This window comes from Rhyacophila brunnea, unplaced genomic scaffold (genome assembly GCF_057557595.1).
Source record: "Rhyacophila brunnea isolate RB1 unplaced genomic scaffold, BYU_Rbru_1.0 scaffold_19, whole genome shotgun sequence".
Taxonomy (NCBI): domain Eukaryota; kingdom Metazoa; phylum Arthropoda; class Insecta; order Trichoptera; family Rhyacophilidae; genus Rhyacophila; species Rhyacophila brunnea.
The window spans coordinates 16,497,831-16,525,750 of NW_028232848.1; the positions used below are offsets into that span (position 1 = coordinate 16,497,831).

Below are 27,920 nucleotides of genomic sequence, written 5' to 3' on the forward strand. Positions count from 1 at the left end.
GAAAGTCAATAATTATATTTTTTTGTTTCATTTCATAATAATGCAGAGAATCTTATTTAACACAACACACAAAGCTGAAAAGTGCAATTGATGCCAAATTTTTTTCCGATACAGCTGGATATTTTAAAAGAATCCTAACCAAAATCATGGCATTAACACGCATTCCTAGGTAGATATAGACTATGACAAGTCAAAAAATTGACATTTTGAGTTAATAATGCAGAAAGGTTGAAGATACCATTATTTACCTGGTCAAAGACTATCACAAATCTAAATTAGAAACTTATAATACTAATGTGCATGATGGGTTATCTCAGAATGACTCAAAAGTGACTTAATTATTTTTTTACTGATTTTCAAAAATGCAAATCTCTATACACATAAGATAGAAAATTAATTTAGTACAAGTTTGCTTCTTTGGATCATATAATCTCGAATGCTATTTTTTGACTTGTCATAGTCTAAAACTAATGTGAACAGATCAAATATGTTTTAAAAAAATGAACGATGACTGTCATCTGTTGGGAATATTATGTACCTTCAACTTCGATATTATGAAACATTGAAACAGGCCTTTTGTCAGACAACAATAAATTAAGTACATATTATAATGAAAACATAAGGTAGAGGTAGATAATTAGATTCTCAAAAGCGCCACTGTTGTAATTAAACATTTGTTAATTCAACTGATACAAATCTGTTACGTGTCAGCAGATTGACCTATAACTGACAGCATTTTAATCCAAAGTCTTTATGTATATTAATTATAAATAATTTTAGTCGAAGTGATTATATTATATTTATTAACGTCACAAACTAATTTGTTGGAGCTGCACCAAATAAACACTGAGCTTAAAATGTACCTAAGTATCTAAAATTTATATTTTTAATTTATTTTTTGATAGGCTGTTGGCAAAAGAATGGCAAGTGACATGAAGAAAAAATATTGGGAAAATGCATTCAAATAAAATACAACATAAGTACATTATTTATACAATATGTATATTGTTATAAAAGTCTTAGTAGGTAGAGGAAAGACAGATTCTTTTGGTATTGAGGCCACGACGAAATTACTTTGGAACGGTGTTAGTATCTTTTTAAAGTTTCGATGCCAACACCTAAATGAGTCGCCTACACTGCCAGAAGAATCTGAAACCATTCTACTGGACTTAAAAGTGATATTCAACTGATAAAACATCCTTTTATACAACATGTTTAGAATGTAGACTTAATTTGAAATTCGATTATATTATTATGTAGTAAGTAATTATAATAAATACGCTAATATCATAATTTTGTTTTAAGTCAATAGTTATTTCGACCTTTACACTTTTTCAAGTATAAAAATAAAAAATTATCATCTCTTAAGTAAATAATATTTAAAAAATATGTCTATTCTAACTCGTTGTAGTAATTAAGTCCATATACATACAAGTTTGCTATAAATGGTAAAATGTTTTATTTGTTGATAGTATTTTTCCCTAAATATCACAACTGTATTAAATTCTAACATGTACTTAAAATGAATGTCTTTAAAACTTTCACTTGCCTTCCTGTTGTTCTCGGCTCTCAATTTATTATTGTAAGTATCCCAACGTAACCTTTTCCATAAGTTATATACCTGTAATACCTATGTTTTATAAATAAACACGACAATTGTGTGAAAGAGACATCGCAAACTCTCATAATATAATACTATATCTTCTATCATAGTTACGAAATGGAAACAGTATGCTGGGTTACTTTTTGGTGATAAATTTATTAATTTATTAGTTACTATTTCACGTAATATTAACACAATTGTTGTATTAGATTTAAAAAGTGATTCCCAAATGATGCCTTTGAAAAAGAAGTGATAATTTAAATGTTATGGGTAAAATATAAAAACTACATTTGAGGTTGATTTTGTGATACTCTTAATAAAAATAACTCTTGTAATAATAATAATAATGTGTCTTTTTAAATTTATTTACATATTTTAGTTACGGAATTGCTAGATAACGTAAAAAGAGTGTATTTGCACTGTATCGAAATAGGTACATCTAAAAGATTGACATATTCATCTAGGTCATTCCGTCATAACTGTGGATTGTGACCACCCTGAAATGCAGTCATCTTCTGAATGACCAAGACTCTTCACCCCTCACGGTAGTCTGCATTTCTTCAGTAAGCTCATTCACTTGGTCGCTCCAGCGCACTGATCTCTGCTTTGCATTTCCTGGAGGCTATCCAAAACCGCCTCTCCAAATTATCCGGTCCACACTGAATGATATGTCCGAAAAACTGCAGAAGGCATCTCTGACAAATTCCTTTATCGGGAGTCTATAGATAATTGACTGGTTTGTCCCATGCTCTGACCAAGAAACACTGAGCATATGGCGGCAACACCACATTTCGAAGGCATCAATCGTCTTTCTCTCTGTTGCAAAAATTTGAAGAACCCTAATGTTTGCACAACTATAATTTTTGTGGGAATTGAAAATTCTTGATCGTTCCATAGTGGTAAGCCGTGTCTTCGGATTTTTCGCAATCGTATGTCTTCTTATTTCTGCCTCACATCCGCTTTTTAGAAACTCTTCCACTTTTTATAGGTAGAGGCAGTGGCGGCTCGTCGACTTTCTAAGTGGTGGGGTTTAGTCATTAATTATCAAATATATGTACAAGTATGTACCTACCTAAATTATCATATTATTATAGGTATTTACATTATAAACGAAGCTAGTTATAATAATATGATTTTATTAATGAGGAAATGAGTAATTTTTCAGAGTCGTTACTTAATCACATCTAAAAATCATGCTAATAAATACAAACTTAATTAATAATAATAATTATTATTGATTTACCATCATCAGTTTTGAACAACAACATACAACGAGCGTTTTTACTCACACATGGGGTCCTTCGATGTGGTCCCTAGTATGCGTATAATAACGCTAATGCATTCACATACTTTGTAGAAGGAGATTTGTATCGCAGCAACGGGATGGGACTGAGTGACCCCCGATCAGCGAAAAATAGACGCCATAGCTTTCTTAACTTGTACATAGGTGTCACCGTGAAATATAGCGTATTTAATTTAATAGATTATTATTATTATGTTATTACATAATATGCAATTATTGCTTTATTTATTTATATAATAATAATAAACATCTCTCTAAAATTGCGATGGGTGTAGATAGATGAAATAAATTAAATAATTCATTTAATCATTTAAATAAGTAGGTATATTATGACAATGATAAAAATTTCGGACGTTTTTTACACACTCTCCCCATGATAACGATGTGGGGATGGTCCCTATGAACCCTTAAGGTAAAGCCGCCCCTGGGTAGAAGGTTAGCCCGATAAATAACCATTAACTTGGTCTTATTCCTATCAATAAGGAGGCTGTATTTACAACTCTCTTCCTCTACTCCGTGTGTAGCAGCTATCTGACATATTAGTGTTAACTAGTTTTACATTGCTTCAAATATTTTTTGTACACAGGTGAATAAGTAAAGTAAGTTTACCTTTCCTGAGGGAATACCGGCCATCACCCAGGCTGACCCTAATGCATTGCCCTAAAACCCCAGTTTTGTAATGCAACTGTGAAATATCATTATGTTTCTGCAGTAAAGTTTTCTGAACAATTCAAACTACTTTTAGACCACATACGTCATCATCTACATGAAGATTGAAAAACTTAAAAATGCCTAAAATTAAACATACATGGTGTAATATCCTCTCAATGCAAATAAATGTTAGTTATTTTGCGCGAATTGAGACTCACTTCCCAAAGCGCTTACTACTCCCATACTTCGTTACCCACCACAGTTGTCTACGATCCAGTAGCGCCTAATTTGGGAATCCCCAGTCACCATGAGTTTATGAATGAAAATTATTAAATACATTGATTGATTTAAACGTCGAGAATGGTTTTAAAAAACCAGTCTGGTTAATATTATTATGTACATTTAAACGAAAGTGGAAGACATCAAATTACAATGAGAGTTCCATAAGTTCGCGAAATGGTGGTGAAAGTAGTAAGTATTGGGGTTAAAATTATTATTTATTGGTAGGTAGGTATGTAATCCTTTTTAGGTATACTTGTGCAATTTCAAATTGATTGTTCCATTAAATCATTTCTAATATTCAAAATAACAAATGAAAGTCTGATAATTTCAAAAATGTCAAATATTGAGTGCTGTACAGTAGTAATTAAATTACTCACAAAACATGGAAAAAGTGTGGAAACTATGCAAAATGAAATGAAATTGGTTTATGGCACTCTTTGTTTTGATAAAACCATGATTTACAAATAGTCACATTTATTTAAACAAGGTAGAGAGTCGTTAGAAGATGATCGTTGTGAAATGCCAAATGAACTCACTACACATGAAATGGTATTAAAAATTGAAGATGTCCTTATGGAAAATGGTCGGCTAAAACTAATTGAGATCGCAGAAAGGTTCAATCTATCCAAAATTACAATTTCCATAATTATACATGAAAATCTTGGGATGCCAAAAGTAACACGAGATGGGTGCCACGAATGCTTATGTCACATCAAAAAGTTACCGTGTGGAATATTCTAAGCAGTTTTTAAAACTGTTTGGCGTCAATCAAGAGAAACTTATCAACAAAATTGTTACAAGGAATGAAATGTGGGACATTGAATCAAAACAGGAGTCCATGAAGTTGCATAAAAAGGGTGGTTCAGCCACTAAGAAGTTTAAGGTCGTACCATCGGCTAGGAAGGTGACGGCAACAGTGTTTTGGGGTTCCTAAAGAAACCTGTTAATACATGATAAACCAAAAAGCACCAACATCACAGGACAGTACTATGCTAATATTCTATGTCGCTTAACCTTTTCTCCCCACGATATTACTATGGCAGGAGACTGAATATAGAGTGAAGCTTTCCTAAAATCGCTGTACTACCAATAATTTGTCGCTTTGTATTTCATAATTATTCAAACAGATGTCACTGTGTGTTTAATTTTTGAGATTATGCAAATCAATCGACAGTTATTTGGGTTTAAAGTCAGACGAAATACCTCTTGAAATGTGTATGTGTGGCCTGTCGATCACGGCCTCATAGAGCGAGAAAACTCGCTGAAGGCATAGAACCGGTTAAAAGAATCTATTAAAGTAAAAAGGAGGGGAAAATTAACAAGTAGCGTGTTCTCAATTCATGACAACGTACCTGTTCACAAGGCTCAAATTAATTCAACTATCAACTCAAAAATCTCACAAAGTTTAATCCATCATACACGCCATCATAATCCATCAAAAACTTATGAGGAAAACATTTTGATGATGAGTCCCTGCAGGCAGCCGTAAACGAACATTTTGAAGGCAAATCGTAAAAGTATTTTTATGAAGGATTAGAAAAATTAATCAATAGATCTTATAAAACATATATATTCTTTTCTTTCTGTCCCGTTCTGCGAACTAATGGAATTTCGCTTGTAAACTAATAGTGCCTGTACACATGCATGGATTTATTTGCAGCATTAGTGTGTATTTTAAACAATCGTGATAATAAATGTTTATACGTAAAAGTGCTGACTGTCTAGCCAATCTCATTCTTCAAGAGTAAGCAAGATACGATGTTGTCATTTTATCTATTCGACAGGTTGTGAAAATTGGTTAACCTCAAAATGAGTGCGTAGTTTTTATTTTACTGCCAGGTTCGCCACTGTTGTTTTTATTAGGTATATTTAGTATATATCGTTATATTTTACTGTAAATCCATGCACTTGTAAACGGGGTATTAGGCTGCATATAGGAGATGGTAATTCTTGAAACTGTTAATTAATTTTGATTTACAAATCATGTAGGTGTCCGTTTTCTTTTTAACAAGGTGGTTAACAAAAGGTAGGTAACAAAATTCAGCGTTGAAAACTTTTATCACAACTGCAGGAGTAAAGTTTACAAGGACATGATAAAATAATAATTGTGTCGCTGAGTTTCAAAACCCCCTATAACACCTTTTCATTTTGTTGAGAAAATTAATAAAAACTTCTCAGTTTATGGATAAAGGGATTATCGATGTTTTTCTTTTTTTGCCCAAAGATAGATCATTTTTGTAAATATTTTGCATACATATATGTATTCTAGTCCACTGATTAAATAAAAGACTTAAATGTTTGGTTATAGCGGGTTTTGTAAGTAACATAGTGTTATAGCGGTTTTTGAAATACCCATTGAAGGTTATAGCGTATTTTGTTAGGAAAACTTTTGACAACTTAAAGTCGGAATCTTCCATTGGTGGCGCGTGGTAGGATGAAAAAGAGTTATATATTTTTATTTAATAAACGTTTTATTTATTTAAAATTAGTATTATAAGTAGGTACGTATTCTAAAATAGCAGTTTAAAATGAAAAAAAACATTGTCATTTTGTTCCTATATTACATAAACAAAAGTTTAAGGAAATCTTTAATATAAAGACATAGGTAAATAAAAATTAGGAATCATTAAAAATTATTAAAAAATGTTACAATTTTTCATTGTTCAGTAAAAAGAATTCTTAAAAATACAATGCAATTTACATAAAAACACTGTATGTATAGCATATTTTATCGTTCTCACAAAAACAATATAAAATAAAATATATAGTACATTGGTTTTAAAAAATATGAGTGACGCGGTACTCTCATAATTTGACTGCAAACATGTTTCATTCATTTATTTTATATTTCACTTGAGTAAATTAATTGTTTACCTTTTTTATTTTTCATAACATTTTTTATAAGACGATACATGTAAATAAGTGAGTCAAATAATCTGTCACCGCGCTGAGCCAGAGCATCATCACTTGAACTTGAATGTGAAAGGAATTTGTTATACTTATAAGAAGTAACTAAGTTATTATAATATGTAATAATAATAATGATAAATTATAAAACATTTCACAGTACCTACACATTGATAATATATAAGTGCAGTTTGTGAATGGTGCCATTGAAAAATGATTATAAAAATAAAATTATTATTATAAATTATAAAAATATATTAGAGAAAAGAACAGTTTTAACCAGTTCATAATTGAGTTACACGCCACTGGAAATTCAGATGATGACTCGCGCATTTTTAACACATTTATGTATAATTTAACTTACCGTTTACGGCGTATTTCGTTGAATTTCCAAGATTTTGGATGGCTCAATCTCTTCCTAGCTTTATTAACTGGAGATATAACCATATTTATAAGTTCGTCACACATTTTAAGACTATAAATCGTAAGAATAACAAATCAACAAAACAGCACTCTTACCGCAACTCATGACATAAATGTACTGGCGGCCATGTTGCATTTCGTCTGATTCTCGCTTCTTATTGGTCAGTTGTGTTATAGGGGATTTTGAAAGTAACACATAGTGTTATAGCGTGAATTGATTGACACATTGATTTTCTTTCATAAATGACAGTCAATCATATTGGACTTTGAAAGAGACAATAAAATTTTCATGTATAGATTTTAATTACGAATCCATTGATATATATATCTCAATTATTTCAAAAAGGTGTTATAGCGGGTTTTGAAACTCAGCGACACAATTATAGTGTTGTAAGAAACTTGTCATTTTTTTGCGCAATGATATGAAATATTAATCCAGAGAGGGAAATTAAGTTACCTATTATGACGAGGTGCAAAAATAGACAGCAAAAACTTTAACAAGAAGCACGATGATATAAGTATTGTTGGAGATATACAAGCTATCAGTTTTTCAAACTGCCGTGCATCGTGTTATAGTTATCAATATCTGGATGATATTAATTTCCTAATATGTATTCAGTAAATTTTTGATTTTGTGATATATCGAAGTATATATGTGATATATCGAAGCAGAATATGAAGTTTCTAACTTGGGGTGACATTTTAAAAAAAAACTACAAACATGCAACCCAAGGGACCAGGATAAATGGTTTGTTATAAGTGATCAGTGAAAAAAAACCCTCTGCCTTCGGTTAAACCATTTTTTATTAAATTACAATATAAATGTGTATTGAATTTTCTGTAACGCATGAGAAAAAACATGATAATGTGTAGGAGAGAGAGAGACTGGAAGAATACATATTAAAGGGTGTAAGGTGAGAGAAAAAATACATACATCTAAAGTCTAAACGCAAATTTTTAATTTGAAAAATTCTGTTTTAATATTTTCTTCTAATTCTGATTTTAAAAAAAATGATTCGCAAATAAAGGAATCGTTTATTTAACTGGGTCGTGAAAAAGAACAAATGATTGGATACTGTCATAGTAGTTTGACAGATGACAAAGAATGTTGATAGGTGACACTGTCTACTGCATAGACTATAGATACATATAGACGCCACCCGTTGCATTGCTAAATGAAGCTACGTGCCGTGCGTTTGGTTTGTGGGCGAGCGAACACATTCGCCTTTAAATGTTCGAGACCATAGACCATTTCGCTAGTGCTCGCCCAAAGTGCTCGCACTAGACGCTCAGAATTAAAATATAATTTTCTGTTTTTTTACGTTATATAGTATTTTTAAGCGGTCAAAATGCAACCAATTAGGTAAATATATCCATAATTTAAGTTATTAGAAACACTAGGTCACTGATATTAAAATAAATAATAATATACAAATAAATTGTCACGAACATGTATCAACTTACCTATGAAACGTAATACCATCTTCTTGCTTATCAGTACGGCTACCATATTTTAATACAACATGCAGAACCCCCTTTCCTACTTAATTAACTAAAAATATTTACCACTGACTTTATGTTTAACACAAAAAATAGCAAATTTAGCAACACGAACAACACGCTACGTGAAGCGATTCAGCACAATTTGCCGGCGATATTTTTGGAAACCAACTTAAAAATATGTAGACCTTTTATCTTACTCTAGCGCGTGTCGCAGAGATTATAAGGGTGCCGAATACTTTCTCACTCGCACTCATGCATCGTTTTTGTTCAGGCCTTGGTCTACTGCTAATTTTTTCTAGTTTTCAATAAACAAATTAACAAAACTCATTTATCTACAAAACACAGAAAACTTTTAGTGACTTATGAATACCAATACATTCATATATACGAATACATAAAATATGTATAACAAAATTAATAAATTTTAATTTGTTTTGTTTGAACAACATTTATTATATTGACATATAATTCCATGTATATAATGCTAGTTTATTGAATGGAGTATTCTGTGACTGAAGGAAATAATGAACAGTCTCAATGCTGAACATTGCTTCCGATGTAGTGGAAACTGGTGCTGTTATGCATTTTGGCCTTCTCAATTTCATCATTTTTGTCTTCTCTCTTACTCTCATATAACCATTATAAATAATTATTTATAAGAATTATGTATACATAAATTTAAAAATACATATTGCTTATCTATGCTATCATATTGCTAGAGATCTATAAATTACAATTTGAAGGCATTTGTTGAGTAATAATATTTACAATATATGTGATCAACGAGCATTGAAAAATTAATTTTGGTAGGTAACCTAAAATATAACATTATCTTCCATAAAGAAGCTGGTTATGTATTTCATTAAATTTAATCACTACTTGTACTACGAATCACAGCAAAATATGAATAGGCGCCTCTCATTATCTGCAAATAAAATAGATAATATGATTTTAATTAATTATCTTAGTGACCTAGTTTATTTAGTAGAGTACCTACCTATCGCTACTTCTTGTTAACTCATTCGCTGCTGACTATATAATGATTTTTTAATTAGCACCTTTAAAATGCACGTTAATTACATCGATCGGCCGCCTGGTCATTACGTGTATGTGCGTCTTCAGCGTCCAAAGTATTAAGGAAAGGGTCATGATTGGAATCATAGTTATTAAATATATTAGTAATCTGGTATCTAGTTGATTTATAAGCCTTCTAGACTATTTTTAGATAAATTTGTCATGAAATAAAGTAGTTTGGTGGAAAATATAATATAAGGAAGTTAAAAATGGAGAAGTCTATGGCAAGGCAATAATTGTATTGCTTTTTACAAGGGAATCACCTGATCAGTGCCATGGACGAGTTAACTCGCCAAAGCATGTATGTCGCGTCAGGCCACGGACGAGTTAACTCGCGGGTTTTAGTAAACAACATAATTTCTGAATAAACTATTTGCGTATATTTTCTAAACCATATTTATCATTTTAGTGTGAAAATATTCACGATAAACTCGAGAAACATGTTGATTTGGTAAGTTTTCACAAATATTTATCAATCTGTGCCTATCTCATATTTTTTAAGGGCTTTATTTTATTCCAAAAATAGCTGGCCTACAATTTAGTGTCCACCTAGTAAATATTGGCTGGCAGTGATAAGGTTAATAAGTACTAGACTTTGACTCTATATTGAGACGTACACGTCACTGCAGCCATTTCTGGAACTAAAACCGTTGCAATACCACCAGCATGCAAACAGCGCCATGATGTAGATGTTAATAATATATAGAAGCTGAACAGTGTTTCATTATTATTAAGTACTTAAATTATATTTTTAATATACCTAGATAGTTGCCAATATTTGAGATTTCATTTTATTAAAAAGAGAGTGAATAATAAAAATATATAATTAAACGGTGAATGTTATTAACATGATGTATAGATGGCGTCACGAATGGGTTATTCAAATTTTATTTTCATGTTATTTGTATTTTATTATGTTTATTTTATAATAATTTAATAAATAATTACCGCTACAAATGTGGAATTGGATATGGCAGCAAATTTTCCAGCAGTCACATTCACAGGTTTTTGAGCTCGCATTATGAGAATCATCAGAAGCCGCTTAAATTTGTTGTCTGTTGAGTACCACTGACAGTTATATGCGCTGTCCGCCACCCCTGTTGCCTGGTCAAGAAGATGTCATGACAAATTAATTAAGATAGCCTTTTCTAGCTATAGTTCAATAATAATTATAATATGGTATACAGTCCAGTGTCTCCTAACCGCCGATTCTCAGAAATGCCATTATATAATGCCACAAATTCTAAGTAAATCTTCCTTAATTAACATTGTTGTATCCTGACATACAACAATTTTAATTAAGAATATGTATATTAAATTATCTTACTCATTTTTATCTACTAATAAAACTGAAACAGAGAAACTGAATAGATGTCAATACAGCGTTTTGTCTCTCCGAAGCAATACTGAAGTCATGGTTATCAACTATTCTACCACAGACCCAGCAGGAATTCCTTACTTTTTTTTAATACCAAATAGGAAAATATGGTTTCCTGAAATTTCCAGAAGTTTTATTAATTAACAATTTGAAATACTGGAAAACTGTACAAGTAGATTATCTATACCTATACCATTATAATACGTACCTGTAATGTCATCTCGTTACCCGCATAACACTGCACTAAAAGTTCACTCACCACTGTGAAAAATAATGCTATTGCAGTTCCAAAACGTATTGAAAATACATCATTCTGAAACCAAAAACAAATATTTTCATATGAAAGTGTTAAAATACGATGTACTAATAAAAATTGACTCTCCAAGAATGTCCATTTTAAAGAAACAAATATATATTTACCCACTACCTAAATCATTAAATAATAATTTTATACTTTATGTTTACCAACAGCAAACTAAAGATGGAAATTCTTAGTAAACTAAAAGGTAAGTACTTTTCTTTTTCATATGAATAAACAATGTGAAGTGTATTTTCATGATCGCTACTGAAATTAAATAACGGTGGTGGGTTTGCACTCGCATTATAAATTTAATATTCACAGATAAAAAATGTATTCTTTCTAGTTTACCTCTGATATTTGCAGCATGACATGACATATAACATTAAGATTGTTGATTACATGACTCAAAAATGCAATGTTATAAACGTATTCAAACTTTTCAACATATCTGAAAATCAAAATACAAGAAACAATAATTATTGTGTGCAGTTCTCTCAAAATTTATTGATAACCTAAAATCATTACTTATAATATAATAAACCTAAGTAATTTATATGATGTTTCAATGGCAGTACTGCCATGGTACATTTTATGTACCATGTGTGTGTCTATTGCTTTATATTTTTGTTTTATGTTAATAATGAAGAATGTTTAGCTTTGGTGTATTTTAACCCATTCACTGCCGACCTTTTAATTAATATTTAATTACCACATTTAAATAACATGCTAATTATATCTAATGGCCACCTGATTTGCAACGAACCCGTTGTGTTGGACGCAGTGAATGGGTGAGGTATTATAAAATATTAATATGCAATTTTATTCATTTTAATTACCTACGAAGTGTTATTGATATCATAACAATTAGTTACGTATCGATCAATTAAGCGTACGTGACAATTTTACAGAAGAGCAATTTAAAAAAAATAATTTTATTAGTTTCATCATAATATATTTTTCACAATGACATAATAATGTCATTGATTTTTCAATACTTTGGTACTCCACTAAAAAAAATAACTATTACTTTATCATGGAATAAATTTTGCTGACGCACCTTTAGGACACTATAAATGGCATTCTAAAATTATAAACAAACTAATCCTGCAATTAATAACTAATATTCCCCAAAACGTCCCTTACGCGTTTGGTTTAGCATTATATTATAACCTAACGAATGTAATATGTTGTCTCTTACGTTATTATAAAATTGTGATGCTCTATACACTCCTTCAAACATGCATACATCTGGTTATTTAATTCTTCTTCAGAAAATCTTGAATTTTTCTCCAACAAAGGATACTTCATCTGCGTTTGTCCATCTTCCAATTTAATTTCATTAAGTTGCAATGTCTCCATTATTTTATCATATTCTATGACATCGTCGTCTTTTAATCCAGCTCTTTTCATTCTGAGACGAATAACTGCAATGTATTTCATATTCTCTAGAACGTATCGTAAATTGGCAAATCTTCCGCTAAAATGAACCATAATTGTGTTCATAAAAGTATTGATTAGAACGACTAGATTTCCATACCATTGAATACCCAATATTTGATACACAAACGCCACGGAATATACCAAATCTGATGTAATCTCAAATGGTAAATATACAGGCATCGGAAGTATTCTGTCTGATGGTTTAAATTCTGTCGAATTTGTTTTGGCCATGTGAATATGTGGAGACCAGTATGCCCGCGCTGCTCCACCTACTATAAGACCCACGACTGTCAAATTGGCAAAACTAAGCACAGATATTGTCAGCTTTCTGCTGATCTGTACGGTTTTATTGATTATTTTATCATTCTGATAAAACTGACACATTTCGTTCTCTATAGCGTAAACAATTTCTTGTATTGATTTGCTCTTAAATATGACAATGTACAGTTTAATAAATGAAAATGTAAATGTGACACTGAATGATAAATTCAACATTAGCCGGTCCAGATCTTTGTAGATATATGGCACTTGCATCCATAAAGCTATTGTGAACAAAAACACCCAAAATCCAAGCTGGATTATTGAATAGCAAAGGTAGAATGGGTTTGAAAAGTTTTGGTAATTTTGTAGTTCTGGGTCATGGAATAATCCAAGTCCTATAAATCGAAGAAGTCGATAATGAAAATTAAAGTATTTCATTCTCTTTTCAACGGCCATTTCAATAATACAATATATTATTCAATATGATATTTCTTGATTGTTATTTTTTTTATATAGGTACCTAGAAAGCAAGTGAAACTTTTGAATTCAAGTAACTGAAGTCAAATGGCATTATTTTTTAGCTACATATTACTTTTGTACGTCAAGAAAACCTTTGTTTTTGAAACAACAGTGATGTATTAGGAGATTTACCTAAATATCAAATTATTATGGTATTATGGCAAAAAATCAAAGCAAATTATTATTTCGCTTCAATACAATGGTACAGACCTTTACACAAAAGTAGCTTGTGAATTTGAAGCACAGATGGGATTTGAATTGGCGATACACGCTTTATGGTGTGACTGAATGACTGAATGAGTTTTATGCAATGTTTCATCCAAAAAACGTTACAGAAATTCTCATCTACATGTAACTTAAATTTACTTCAAAATGAAAATGAATCTGAAAAAAGGTTACAAATTTAATTTAATTAGATCTATGTTATTTGTTATAAAATACAAGCTGAAGTACCCGGCTTCGCACAGGGTCGCTTCGTGGATACATTTATCTTGGATATTTAAAAAATAATAATAAGTAATTATCTTTTTAATATTAAAATATCTTTGTGATACGTACGGCAATATGGCAATATGAAAATAATTCTAATAAAAGGTCAAACAAAAGAACACTAAATTAAAATCTAATCCAAAATATGCAAACGTTATTAATATTATTAATATGTAGTAAAAAATTCAAAATTGGGTGGAACAAACAAACAACAAACTTTATATTTTATATAATACCAATTTAGAAACCTTTGCGGATGTGCGCACAACAACTGACAAAAGTTTCATTGCAATCGGATGAATGGTATAGGAACGCATACGAATAGAAGAAAAAGATGGTTTTTCTAATTCAGAAACCTTCGCGGGTGTGCACACAGCAACTCACCAAAGTTTCATCGCAATCGGATAAATGGTATAGGAACGCATATGAGACAGACAGACAGACATTCTTATATATAACATTTTATGTATAAGATATAGCCTATAACCTTCACGCAAGTGCAAGCAATAAGTTTTATCGCAATCGGATGAACGGTATGGCAGCGCATACAATACGAACAAACAAATAAATATTATTTTTTATATATTAGATTATTAAATATAATACATGAATCAATAAGTAAGTTATTAACTGACCAAATTCCCACAGTAATATGTTAGAATAGAATAGAACTTAAAATCTTGATATAACCCTGAAAATCACAGAAATGTGCATTATTATCTAATAATATGGAGTTCTATAAATTAAACACCATATTTATCAATGAATTAATATTTATTTAAGAGAACAGCAGCAAGATAGGTGCTGTTAAAATATAGCACTTATTGCAACAATAAAAACCAACTTATTGTAATTGTTACAATAAGTGCTAATATTTTGATACAAACCTACCCTAAGTCTGATAATATTTATCACTTTAGCAGTCGATAAGTATAGAATAGACCCACAGGACCGGGAAACGTAGAGGCAGATTGTGGAAGAATTAATTAACCACGACCCTTAAACATAGCTAGACAAAATAAATATCTATAAAATGTGTTAAAACTTATCTTTTCTGTTCAACCTAAGATAATTCCAAAAAATCCTAATTCAGTCCTTAATAGTTTAACATGAAGATATGTATGTTAAAAAGGCGTGTAACTAACAACATTTTAATACACAGAGAGAAATAATAACATGTATCACTAGGTATCTGAAAGTAAATTAGCGGCAATGTGTACTGTCCCATAACATTAAATATTCAAACGAAGTGAATATAATGATGGTGTAAAAATGTCATTTAGTATTCCAAATCTTTTTCACATATTATTATTGTCGTATCATTCAATGTTTTAATAAAGTGATAAAAATTCTTGTTACTTCGACACCTAATAAAATATTTACACCGGCGTTATAAAGGTTCTAGTTTATCAAGGTACATATCTACAATTAAGGGTGTACTGTAGGACTTTTCTTCTGAATTTCAATACTGTCAGTTTTGGTACTCTACCAGTGGTAAACGTTTTAAAAAATGTGTTTTCGTTCTACACTCAACAGTTCTGCAACATTTTCTTCAATTTCAGTAGGTGCAGCCCTAAATCATCAATTTTGAAAATGAATATTAAAAGAGTATTCATTTATTGCCTAAACTTCTGATACACGATTTATATTGACATATTTCCACATTTTCCAAAATCAATTAAATTTTTCGTGACGCTCATGGGGACGTTTTTACAAACGAAAAAGGTAGGTACATTGTCCACATTCAGTTTGGAAAAACCTGATATAAAATCTTATTGGCCGAAAACCATTAATCAGGCAATACCTTATTGGCTAGGTATATATAAATATAGTAAATCAATGTCCAAAACTAATGTGCTTAAATAAGAAAGCAATACGCACTCCAATGTTAAATACGCCTGTAACGTTAACGTGCAAATTTTAACAGCTTTGACAGAAACAAAATAACAGTGACATTTTATAATCTATAGTAATAACAACTGTGGGTCTATTCTATACACAAGGCGACTATCGGCAGCTATCGATGGTAGTTTGTCATATTTTTGTATTGAGGTTTTATAATTGTTACAATAAGTCAGCTATCCATCTTGCTCTAAAAGTTAACACAGCCAAGAGAGGGCCTGGTAAAGCATAGAAATTTTTGACAGTTTAGACGGTTAACTTATTGTAACAATTAACTGCCTCAATACATAAATATGATAAACTACCGTCGATAGTCGCCGATAGCCTCCTTGTGTATAGAATAGACCCACTGATACCTCATTTTTTATTTATTTGATACCTGCAGAGCTGTGATTCTTGGTACAAAGCGCGTTAGCCTCATACACTGGGTTGTAAAAGGGACACTTACAGTGGCGGGCTTAGAGACTTGGAAGCTCGAGGCACTGATTGATTTTAAATAAAACCATACCTAAATTCTAACTACCTCTTCCCTAGTGACACAATAATACAATATAATAATATTAGTGGTTTATTTTTTACACACAATTATGTATTGAGTGGTCATGTTATAGGTTTTTTACGTAAGTTGCATGATTTTTTATGGTCTGAGTATTATTTTATACACAATTTGTATAACGCATGTTTTTAAGAATTCAGTATAATTTAATAACGGTTTGAACCGTTTCAAGGCCCCCCTTTAAATTTTCTGATGAATTGATTGCATCATCTGCGTCAAAGAAACGCACCACTGGACACTTACTTTCAACTTAACAATAATATATCTTAGGCATCTAGATAGTTTTCCCATAATGTCGTCTTGCGTGTCATCATCCATCGCGACACATCCTTCGCAACGAAGATGACATCATTGCATTGGCGACATAAAAGGAGAGATTGGCATATATATAGCTATCACAATATCTCTCCACACTGTGGTGTGATCTATATGCTACGTCTGGTATAAGGAAACAAAAAAGACCATCTTTGACAGGTACAGCTTATTGACTTTTATTAAAAATAAAACATTTAAAACAATTGGAAGTGAGTAATAAAAATTACAATCACTTTAATAGTGCCTATTATAATAATAATGGCTGCCATAACTGTGAATTTTCGGTGGAAAGACATCAATTAGGATAGTAATCGATCAAGATGTAAAAATATTTTATATTATGTACCTACTTAAATAATTAACAGTGGCACCTATGAATAAAACATGAAACAATTCGGCAAGTTTTGAAATAAAATTTTATTTACACGACAATATTTGCATAATGAGTACAAATTCAATAGTTTATGTAAGTACACGTGTAAGATTTTTTTTGCTTTAAAAGCCATTATCTTATGAGCTGTTATCAGTCCTAACTAATTTAAACCATGGCAAAGTATCGAGAGGAGCTGGGTAGTCGCGGATCCATCTTTTCCCTTCAAACTTCTTTTCAGGATTCCCTTCGGCTAACCACGTTCCTTGTGGTAGGTAGACATCTCTGGACGTAGCGCCTTCATTCATTACTGGTGCGCAGAGGATGTCGCCATCTCCCAAAAGATATTCTGAAAATGAATTAGCCGGTTAGAGGTTATACTGTTGCAAGCGGATAAGTAGTATGGAAAGAACGAATGACGGTGGTTTTGTTTTGACTTACCATCCCATACTTTTTGTGCTTCAGGGTCTGTAGGGTCCATCCACCAAATGGGTGGATTAACTGGTAAACCTTTAGCTGCAGCCTCTGTCATTACATGGTAAATGAGGTCTGAATGGCCTGCATGGAGATTTGTGAACTTTTGGGTGATTGCTATCGTCTGCAAATGGACAAAAATCGTTCTTTCAACTTGCCAATACATTCATAAATATTGATAAATTTATCATTCAATTCATTATAATTGTACATACACGTTATGGTTATCTATGAGAAAATTACACCCACTTCTTTCAAGTCAATCATTTAACATTGCATCCCCATATTATCAAGCATTTATAATATAACAAGATTTGCCAAAACCTACAACGTTTTTTGTCACTCTCAATGTTCATCTGCTTTTCTTTAAGTAGGTAGTGTGACAACCCCGTATGGTCCCCATTTGGGGATGTCTTTGTGTATCTTGAGAGGCCCGAATCGGTATCGAAGCCAACAAATAATAACGGCTGATTGCGAAAATAATTGAACAATGTTTAATACCACTAATAAATATCTGACCGGCAACATTGTCAAAAAAAAATACGAATGGCAACGTCGCATTTGGCACGGCTCAGAAAGGGTAACCGTTTTTGTTTGAGCGGGAGAAGCTTCCTGCTGGGCAAATCGCGAACACGCCGATTGCGTCCTCCGCAAAATTAAATTATAAAAATGTAACGATTATAATATTAACGTTAAATAAACTCGCCGTTTCTGATCACAATTCCGGTGTCTTAATTATCATATCCACATCCCGAACCCAGACGAAAAAAAAACCATAACAAAACACAAAGTGACAGTTGGTTTTCACAGTCAAAATGGAGGGAAATGATAGTAGGTAACTTGAAATTCGGTAGATATATAATGACGAGGCTTATACAATGATAATATTACATTCTATTAAAATCTGCTTCATTTTATTACCCGTTTAACTGTCAATAAAGTTAGTTGTCAATAAGATTAAAATACTTACTATAGACATATTGTGGGATTTATCATGAAGTTAAAAAAAATGTATACTTTTGATGGGGTTTGGAAGTTATGGATTATAATATAAAATTACATATTATATTATAGAGTATGTACATCTTTTTTAAGTTTTAGACGAGTGGTGTGCGGTTCAGCAGTTCATATTTGTTCCACATTCTCAGAAATAATCTATAAAGTACTATAATTATTATAACATTAATTCATGTATAAATATATATTATCCTGCAAGATTGCATGCATGAATCAAAAGAGTTCGGAAGCTTCTGAATTTTTATGCACAAGCTGGATTTGTTCGATATCTGCGCCTGCGCAGTAGAACGATAGTGGTGAACCTGCCGGTAAAAAAACCAACTACACCGCGCAGAGACTCATTGTGAGGTTAACCGATGTTCACTACCTGTCAAATAGTACTATAAAATGACAACATCACGTTTCGCTTACTCCTGAAGAATGAGATTGGCGAGACACTCTGCACTTTTATGACATGTAAACAGTTATTATCTCGATAGTTTAACATACACACTATTGCTGCAAGTAAATCCATGCATGCGTACAGGTGCTATTATGTTGGTATCTTTTTAGCAATATTAAAATATTTATTTAACAACATTATGTCTACTAAATGTTTTTTTACTTTACTTCTATAAATATCAGAGATAGCACACTGCAACGCAATAAATACTACTTCATCTACTGCCCGCCATGATAAAATTAGTTAAAAAACCGTAATAAAATAATAATATAATGAAGTGAACATGTTTATCAACAGCATCCCAATAAACAAGTCACCACACGCCGCTGATTTCTACCATATGTGGATTTTCTGTTTTTTTTTTAAATATACCTTTAATTTACATTATGGATACGAACCTCTTTATCATAGCCCCATGGTGCAAATGAATACTGCATAGTGGGCATGAAAACATTTGCCTGAAGCCATCGAATGAAGAGTTCTTTGGAAGGGGTCACGTTGTAGCTGCTGCCTCCGATCATATCGGGCAACACAAATATGTAACCGTTCATATTCATCTGCAGGAGAGTGGTGACGAGGGTGGGCAGTCCATTGTTGACGGTCCAATCCGTATCCTTGTCAAGCATTTGCATAAAGATAGGAAGGTCTTGGGTTCTGAAAACGATAATACAATAGGTACTGTATATCGCAAATTGAAATAAGAGCCGTAGATACACCGTCACAAATAGATAATTACTGCCCTATACAATATGATCAACCTTGCAGTTTGTGAGTGTGATGCGAGCTATACTTGGTGAGTTAATCTCTAAGATACGCGCCTACCTTTAAGAGGCCAGTATCATGCACTTAGTTTGCGTCGCCTACAGTATCCATACATAATAATAGTCATATAGCGGGTAAGTAAATTTACGAAGAATGTTAGTGGCTATTAAATAGCCATAGTACATAGCCATAATACAAATTCAGTACTTCAGCATTCACAAAAAGTGCTGAATTTGTGTAAAAATTAGTAGATAATTATAATATATTAGTACAGACATAGATATATTATGAGCTTCAATATTGGGATCATACTTAAATAAAATTTGATATAAATAAAAAAGGATTTCAAGTTATACGCATTTATATTTTTATAATAAATATATAAAAATAATAAAACAATGAATTAGTCAAAAACTCTTGGGCGATGATTAGAAAACTTAATAAACTAAATTTTAATAATAAATGCGACCATAAAATATATGTCCTAAATAATAAGATGGGGTCCAATTCAACAAATTCACATTTTATTACATTTTTTACAATTGTAAGTTTATCTTTGACTTAAAATAAAAAATATTTTTCTTTTTAATGTTTTCAGATACTTACATATTTATTACTACAGTTGAAACTGTAAATTATCAAAAAAATGTCTCAAATTACAAGCTTCATATTCTATCGCTAGGTGCCTCTGGTAGGTAAAGACATTGCCTTAAGGCAGACTTAAAAAGCCATCTTCTATCATTAGTTTCAAATTTGTTAAGTACATACAAACTTATTTTATTATCTAGATATGACAGTAACAAGACAAATTCAAAAAAAAATCTTGTTTAAAAACTAAATCATTAATTTAACTGAGGAAAATCTTAAAAACCATAAAAAGGAGCATTTTTTCCACTAAAGCTACTCTCAAGCAATGGTGGTTTCAGGTACGTGAAGGTCTGACAAACTGACTAAGATGTCGGTACTTTCTACCAAGCGACCACATCGGCCGCTTGGTAGAAAACTGCCACTTCTTTCAAATGTTGTAATTCATTTGCCGCCCTATCAATTCATGACCTGTTTGGTCACTGCTGGTACAAGCATATATTTTTGACAATGATTTCCGCTAGTTAGTAGGTATTGTGTTGGGGTATGCTTACCCATAGCCAGCCCGTACGTCCACCATTGGTCCAAATTTCGCGCATAATTCAACATAATCCTTCATGACATGATGAGGATGGTGGTTAATGTCTCCTTTTTGTACAGGAATCTAGAAAATATTAATAATGAATATGAATTCATTAAAATATATTCTTCATGATCAATACAAAGATTTTTTAAATTGGAATTGCTTTAAAGTATAGTAGGATACAAAGAGTTCGATAAAATCCTGCTAACCGAATTATGTTTAGGACCAATCACTGAAGTACGCAACATTAATAAGTATGAGATAAAAAATAATGAATAAAAATGATGGTCCTAATAACAGGGGACACTGAAAGTAGTATTAAATCAAACATTACAATTATTAAAAATCGCTAACATAAGAAGTAGGAAGTTAAGGGGGTACATGCTCAGCGTAGGTCAAAATGGATCTTTTGTTCTATTTTCAAAGCATGATCCTGGATATACCTTAAACGTTGTAGATAATCTATTTATATAATTTGAAGCCTTATTATCCGTTATATTTATTTTAAACATTTGATGACTGCATAAAGTATTTCTATTACATAAACTAGTATTCTTTTAAAACTCTCACTCTAATGTTTTAGAATATAGTCATATTTCAGTACATAAATGTGCAGTGGTGTTAAGATTTTTTACATTTATTAATTTTTAAACGCATTTATAAAATCATTAGTATAATTTATATCGACATTATTATAGTGAAATATTTACGATAAAAAATTATATTGTTAATCTCTGTGATCCCAAATTTGACAAGAATTAGGCATTTTATTATAACGTTTAAGGTATGTCCAGGATCATGCTTTGAAAATAGAAAAAAACTCCATTTTGACCCACGCTGAGCACGTCCGCCCTTAACCAGAAAATTAAAGTAAATAAAATAAAACAAATACAATTAACATTATGTATGTAACTTATGTTGAAAGAGGCAAGAGAAAAAAATTGTTCCACTCGATCATTATGACGATTCATAGTTTTATACCGAGTCGATCCATCGCATAATGGAATCCGATATTGGTTTTGTATGTATGAATGTGTCTAGTAGTAAGATTATTTTAATTATCCACTTACTATAATGTTTTCATTGATTTTAGTTATTTAATGGGGTGGTTAACTAACTTTATTGCGAGAGTATTGTTACAATCATAGTTGTATATTTGTTTGTATCTCAGAGATACTATTAAAACATAATGGGACCGATGACTAATAAAGTTCCCGGATTTGATATTGTAACTTTGTACTATGGTTGAAAAAGTATTCTGTATGCGTGGTGAAGAGTACATACTAGAACTAGGCGATTATTTAAAGCCTGCCTTCTAATGATAACGACATTATATAGTTAGAAAATAAACAGACCCATCTGTCGTCGGAATCTTGAAGTGTTGAATTTAGAATTCATATCAAAGGTAAAAAATATGCGACAGCGTCATCTGTCGCCAGCTATTGTATTTATATGATTATTTTGTTTGGAATTCAGATTTATTTTGTATAACCGCCAGGTCACGTGACCTCAGACACGTCTACCGAAATGAATGCAATGCGGTAGGCTCAAAATGCGAAGCCTAAAACCTTTGTGCATTTATTGTAATTGTCTATGGCTGCAACTTTATTCAAAATAATTAATTATTAAATATATTTAGATTGTTTTTGAAAATAAATAATATTTTATGCAATGATTTTTGATGTGTATAAATGTTTAGGAAAATACATAATTTTAAACTCATCACTCATTTTTATATCAACAGTGAGCTATAGAAATTTCATTTATTTAATGTCGTTGTCATTAGTGTGTGCCAAATAAACAATAGTAATATTGTATTAGCTTGTTATTTCCCGTAAGTACCTATACCTGGTAAGTGAGCTCTTTTTCTATGATCTACACAGCCTACCTCTTTTAAAAAATTACCCTTCGCCACTGATGTTCACAATATACAGTCTTGCATTGGCAGACTTTTTAGGAATTACAAGTTACCCTAGAAGTTTCTACATTTCTAATGCAGGATCCACACTCTTGTCGAGACTTTCCCTGACACTATTTGGTACACGAGAGGGTGCGAGCTTACTGCACTCTCGCGCCCGGGCATTCTCGGGTAGCCCAGCGAGAGTGTGCATAAGTTATAAGGTAAAAATGAATGACAGGTGAAAGGTCAAACCTTTTTTATTTGGGTAAGTGAATAATTTATTACCTGTGGTGACCAGCTGGTCTCGCCGGCGTCACATTTAAAGCTGTCGATTCCATATTTGGTCTGCAGGGCGGCAACTCTATCGTACCACCAAGTCCTCGCTGCTGAATTAGTGAAGTCAATATAAGCAGCCGTTTCTCCTTCACTGTCCCACCATGAAGTGTCCACTTTGCCGGTTTCACTTTTCACAAAGTATCTACAACAATCTTCAATAAAGTAGGTACTACTCATACGTCCAGTAAAAAAAACCATGCCATAATAGATAATAACCAAAAAAATAGTTGTCTAATATCTATTAATATCTAAAATTATGCCATTAAATCATTCATAGTTATAATATATTATATTTTATAGATAGAAGAATATTTTTTATCCCTTATGATTTGGTTTAGGCAGGGCTTAACGAATTAAAAAAGACTGTGTGTAATAGGTATGCATTCTTAATTCAACGATAACAAATAATAAGTATGACTGAAAGAGTGTGCACATTTTTGTCAGATCGGCTATAGCATACCTAAACTATTATGGTTTGGTTTAGGCAGAGTTTAGTTGATTTTTAAAAACTAACCAATACTATTTGCAAAATTGTAGTTTTAGTTCAATAAAAGCAAGTACGTATGACTGACAAAGTTTAATGTGAACTTATTTATGTCGGATCTTAACAGCCTACTTCCACACTTTGCCACTGGTATGGTAAGAAGGTACAATTTTTGAGTGTGTAGAATAATTATAGGATACATTTAAAGAATTATGTTATTTTCTATTTTTAAGTCTATCGCATTAAAGTTTGTAACGTCAACGAAAATTGTATCACATATTAATAAAATTTAAGGAAACTGAGCGGACTTTGTATTTCTTACTTTTTATGGCGTGACCGTCATTAATTATTCGTAAACCAAAATTGGCTTCAAAGTCTTGGTGTATGGTGACTGGGTGTCGCATGTCTATCTTATTAATCTGTACTGTGGAAATAACTTACCCTTTTTGAAGAGCTTCAGTATACCATGGTTCACACCCTTTGTTAATAAATGGATGTATCCACAAGGTGACCCTGAAATCTTTTTTCTTGAGCGTGTCTATCATACTTTTGAAATCAGGAAACTTCTTCGTGTCTACGTTGAAAGAGCCATAACAAGTCTCCCAGAAGTCATCTATTGCAATTTGGCTGTAATTAAACCCGTGTTGCATTATTTTGTTCGCAAAATCCGTGACGATAGTTTCGTTGATCGATTTCTTATATTCGGCCCACGTGGACCAAATAGGATGCTGGACCATTCGCTTGTCTGGCACTCCACTCGGTGTCTTGAAAAATCTCTTGCTGACGTGCAGATGCGAAGTACGCGCGTTCGGTGATATTCCAAATGTGTAGGTCAATTGATTTATCTGTCTCTTGCTGGAATATGGTGGTTTTATTTCAGCAATGAAGCACACCGAGTTGTCTTTCAAGTTATTCTGGTCAACGAACAGTGGGGTGGAACTGTTGATGAAGATAAACAAGCCACTCGAACTGAGCCAGTATGGTTCAGCGATGGCAGCATTATCGGCTTCCTTGGTCACGTAAGAATATTCTTTTAAATTCAGTTTTTGTATAGGCCAAGATTGACGTTTTTGTTGTGGCCCTCCATACCATTGATTGTTGCCTAGAAAGAAAGTATGCCACTAATTATATTAAAAGAACCGTAAAGAAGAAGTTTCCACGACGGAGCAGTGAGAGATTCCCGGTTTACCAATGTTGATTGCGAGTTCGAATCCCACGTCTGGCACAATGACATGCGGGCATGTCCAAATAGAGATTGCAATACCGGTATTCCGGTATTTATCGATATCGTAAAACCAACTTAAAAATACCGATATTTTCAGAAAGCAGAGAAATTGCAATAGACTATTTCCAAAATGACTAAATCATTCGACATAAGTGAAGCAATTACAAAAAATCTACAATATATTTATTTTGAGATTAGAGCAAGGTGTTAAAAATTGTTGACTTCGGTTTCTGGATGGAATTATCTATCATTCTGGGCGGAAATAGTTTTTTAAAATGTCGGTATTGATACATATTTAATAAATGAAAATTTTAAAGGCGTATACATTCATTATTGTAAGATAATAATATGGTTTGGTTGACATTTTGAAGAATTTATATTTCCCTAAACGGCCTAGTTGAAAGTCTTTTTTAAATTAACCATGAGGAAGTCCATGTGAACTCGTCGCATTACTTATTTTATATGTCACTCATAAGAAGAGAAACAGAAGACGCAAATCCCTCGCTTTAAACAGCGGCGAAAATTCCTCTTACCGTCACGCAGTAGTCTGTTTGCATAATGAGAAAGTAGACGATGAGTGCCCAAAAGAAGACCAAAAACTTATCATTTTCATGACGAATTATTGAAAATTAAATATTTCTTTCTGATTTTGATAGTCCAAAGCCAAATCTAATATGTTTATTCAAGTTAAAGAATAACAAAGTGAGAGTGTGGGAGATCTTAATACTGGGTCATCAACAATCACAACCTACTTGAAGTTGAACGTGCCTACTCTATATCAGCTATATTATGTTTGATTGAAAGAATGCCGATTTAGGCTTACTAAAAAAACAGTGGTGAGTTATCCTTTACTAACAAATACCACAAACACTTCACAACGTGAAATAAGAATATATTAAAGACTTGTTACCGAGGGAAAAGCAGTCTTCGAGTCTATGAGATGGCACCGTCCGCCAATCGACAGTCATTTCATAAACGGAATCATACTTCTTCAGAGTAATCGTCCCTTCCACATTGCCAAATTCCAAATGAATTGCTCCATTTTTCACTGATTCCGTGTAGTCTTCACTATAGTCCACAGTTGAGCCGATTGTCCCCAAGCTTTCTTGCACGCCATCTAAAAAAACAGATATAATAATAAATACAGAATAATTTTTAACGTAGAACCCGTTTCACCTCAAGACACTGGCACTTTTGTTACAATCACTACGAGAGAATAGGGATTTGCAATACCGAATGACAATACCAATACCGGTATTAATACCGTTTGACTCTGAACGGAATTATAGTTTCGACAAAATGGAGCGAAAAACTGGGCCCCTCAGATGATGGTTACTTAAACCCTGACGGCTAAAATTATTAAACATGGAAGATTCTTTCCCTACTGATTCTCTGAATGCTGGTTGTCCAAATTCGAAAGAAAATTTATTTGTCAAAGTAACCGAATCCAAAGGATTCAAACAATTTTACTTTTTCTGAAAATTATGTAATTACAATAATAAAACTAAAGAAGTAATAATAACAGATGAACAATACGTCGCACAGAATGTAGGCTACTGAACGTAAAATGAAAATAATCGGCGCGCGTATGTAATCGGGGCAGGGCGTGGGCCGCGGGCGGGCGAGCGGGCTGCGCGTCTATAGTTATTCTACATCTATTTTTCGTAACGATTATGCGTCGGAGATCATGAGTAAATCATGTTCCATGTTAAAATATACATTTGACAAAATTACATACCGACGGGTACTAAAATTTTTAACTTTATATAAAATGACTGTTCAGTATGACACTCATCGTTATACCTAGATAGTTTTTTTTAATCTTAACAATTTAAATGTTCTCTCTCTGGTAGGTATATGTAATAGATTAATAATCCAATTAGTAAATTAATATATAGTGTAATAAATGTATTCATATAAATATTAAATTAGTGTTTGTTTTTACCTTGTATTATCACTAATTCCAATCCACCGTGTCCATTATTGACATAAACTGTAAAGTGCTCGTCTACAGTTAAAGCTATGTCACTTCCAGAAAACACTCCATTCACAAACAACAGTAATACACCTGAAAGAAAAGTGTACACAATTTACTCACATATAGTGACGTTCTTAGGCAAAGTGCCGCGCATAAGCAGAAGCATAATTTGTTAGGTACCTTCATGTCTATTTTATTAATTATCAAAAATTACATACACACAACCTACTGAATATTAGAGTTTAGGTCCGGACCTCCCCCCCCCCCTCCCACAGGAACGAGAAACATAAAAAATATATCGAAAACAATCTTTTCAATCAAACCCAGACTAGGTATAACGTTTTATCGAATTACACGAAAGGATTTCTCAATATTTCTATAATCATCCGAACGGTTTCATAATTAATACGTAGCAAGCTAAAAAACACATTATAATAATAAATGTTGGTGTATGAAATAATTTCTTTAATTTAAAATAGATACATAGTACCTACATTAAATTTTATATGTATATAACATTATTATTTATACATTTTTACATACCCAAGCAAGTGAGTTCTGACAATGACATCGTAGAACTCTGTCCTATTATTTAATTGTAGCTACGTTTTTGTTTTTATACTCCTCGTGAGTAGTTTACAGTGCATAAAATGTAAACAGGTAGGTATATTATTTTTTGTTTAACAATTTTATATTGTAATATATTTGGGGAAACAATGTTAAGTAGGTGTTTTAGAATGTTTTGCGCCGTGTCAGTATGCAGTTGGCCGTATCATAGTTGACCGTGGTCCGTGAGACATTCTATCGGAAATAGATGGAATATTATAGTATTGAGATCATAATCATGTCTAAATAAA

General features: G+C 32.1%; 2 protein-coding genes across 2 annotated transcripts; both read right to left on the reverse strand.

Moving 5' to 3' along the window:
- Positions 1–9,540: 9,540 nt before the first annotated feature.
- Positions 9,541–13,585, reverse strand: LOC147072780 (odorant receptor Or1-like). Its single transcript, XM_085945709.1, has 5 exons — positions 12,672–13,585; positions 11,774–11,873; positions 11,333–11,437; positions 10,695–10,859; positions 9,541–9,597 (listed from the first exon to the last, which is right to left on the reverse strand). The coding sequence occupies exons 1-5, from the start codon at positions 13,580–13,582 to the stop codon at positions 9,541–9,543; spliced, it is 1,338 nt and encodes a 445-aa protein (XP_085801835.1). The 5' UTR covers positions 13,583–13,585.
- A 3,475-nt stretch (positions 13,586–17,060) lies between these two features.
- LOC147072781 (alpha-galactosidase MYORG-like) lies at positions 17,061–27,638 on the reverse strand. The gene is made up of 9 exons (XM_085945772.1): positions 27,607–27,638; positions 27,031–27,153; positions 25,996–26,202; positions 24,302–24,962; positions 23,326–23,518; positions 21,112–21,221; positions 19,609–19,864; positions 17,719–17,875; positions 17,061–17,626 (listed from the first exon to the last, which is right to left on the reverse strand). The coding sequence occupies exons 1-9, from the start codon at positions 27,632–27,634 to the stop codon at positions 17,418–17,420; spliced, it is 1,944 nt and encodes a 647-aa protein (XP_085801898.1). The 5' UTR covers positions 27,635–27,638; the 3' UTR covers positions 17,061–17,417.
- Between the last annotated feature and the right edge of the window lie 282 nt (positions 27,639–27,920).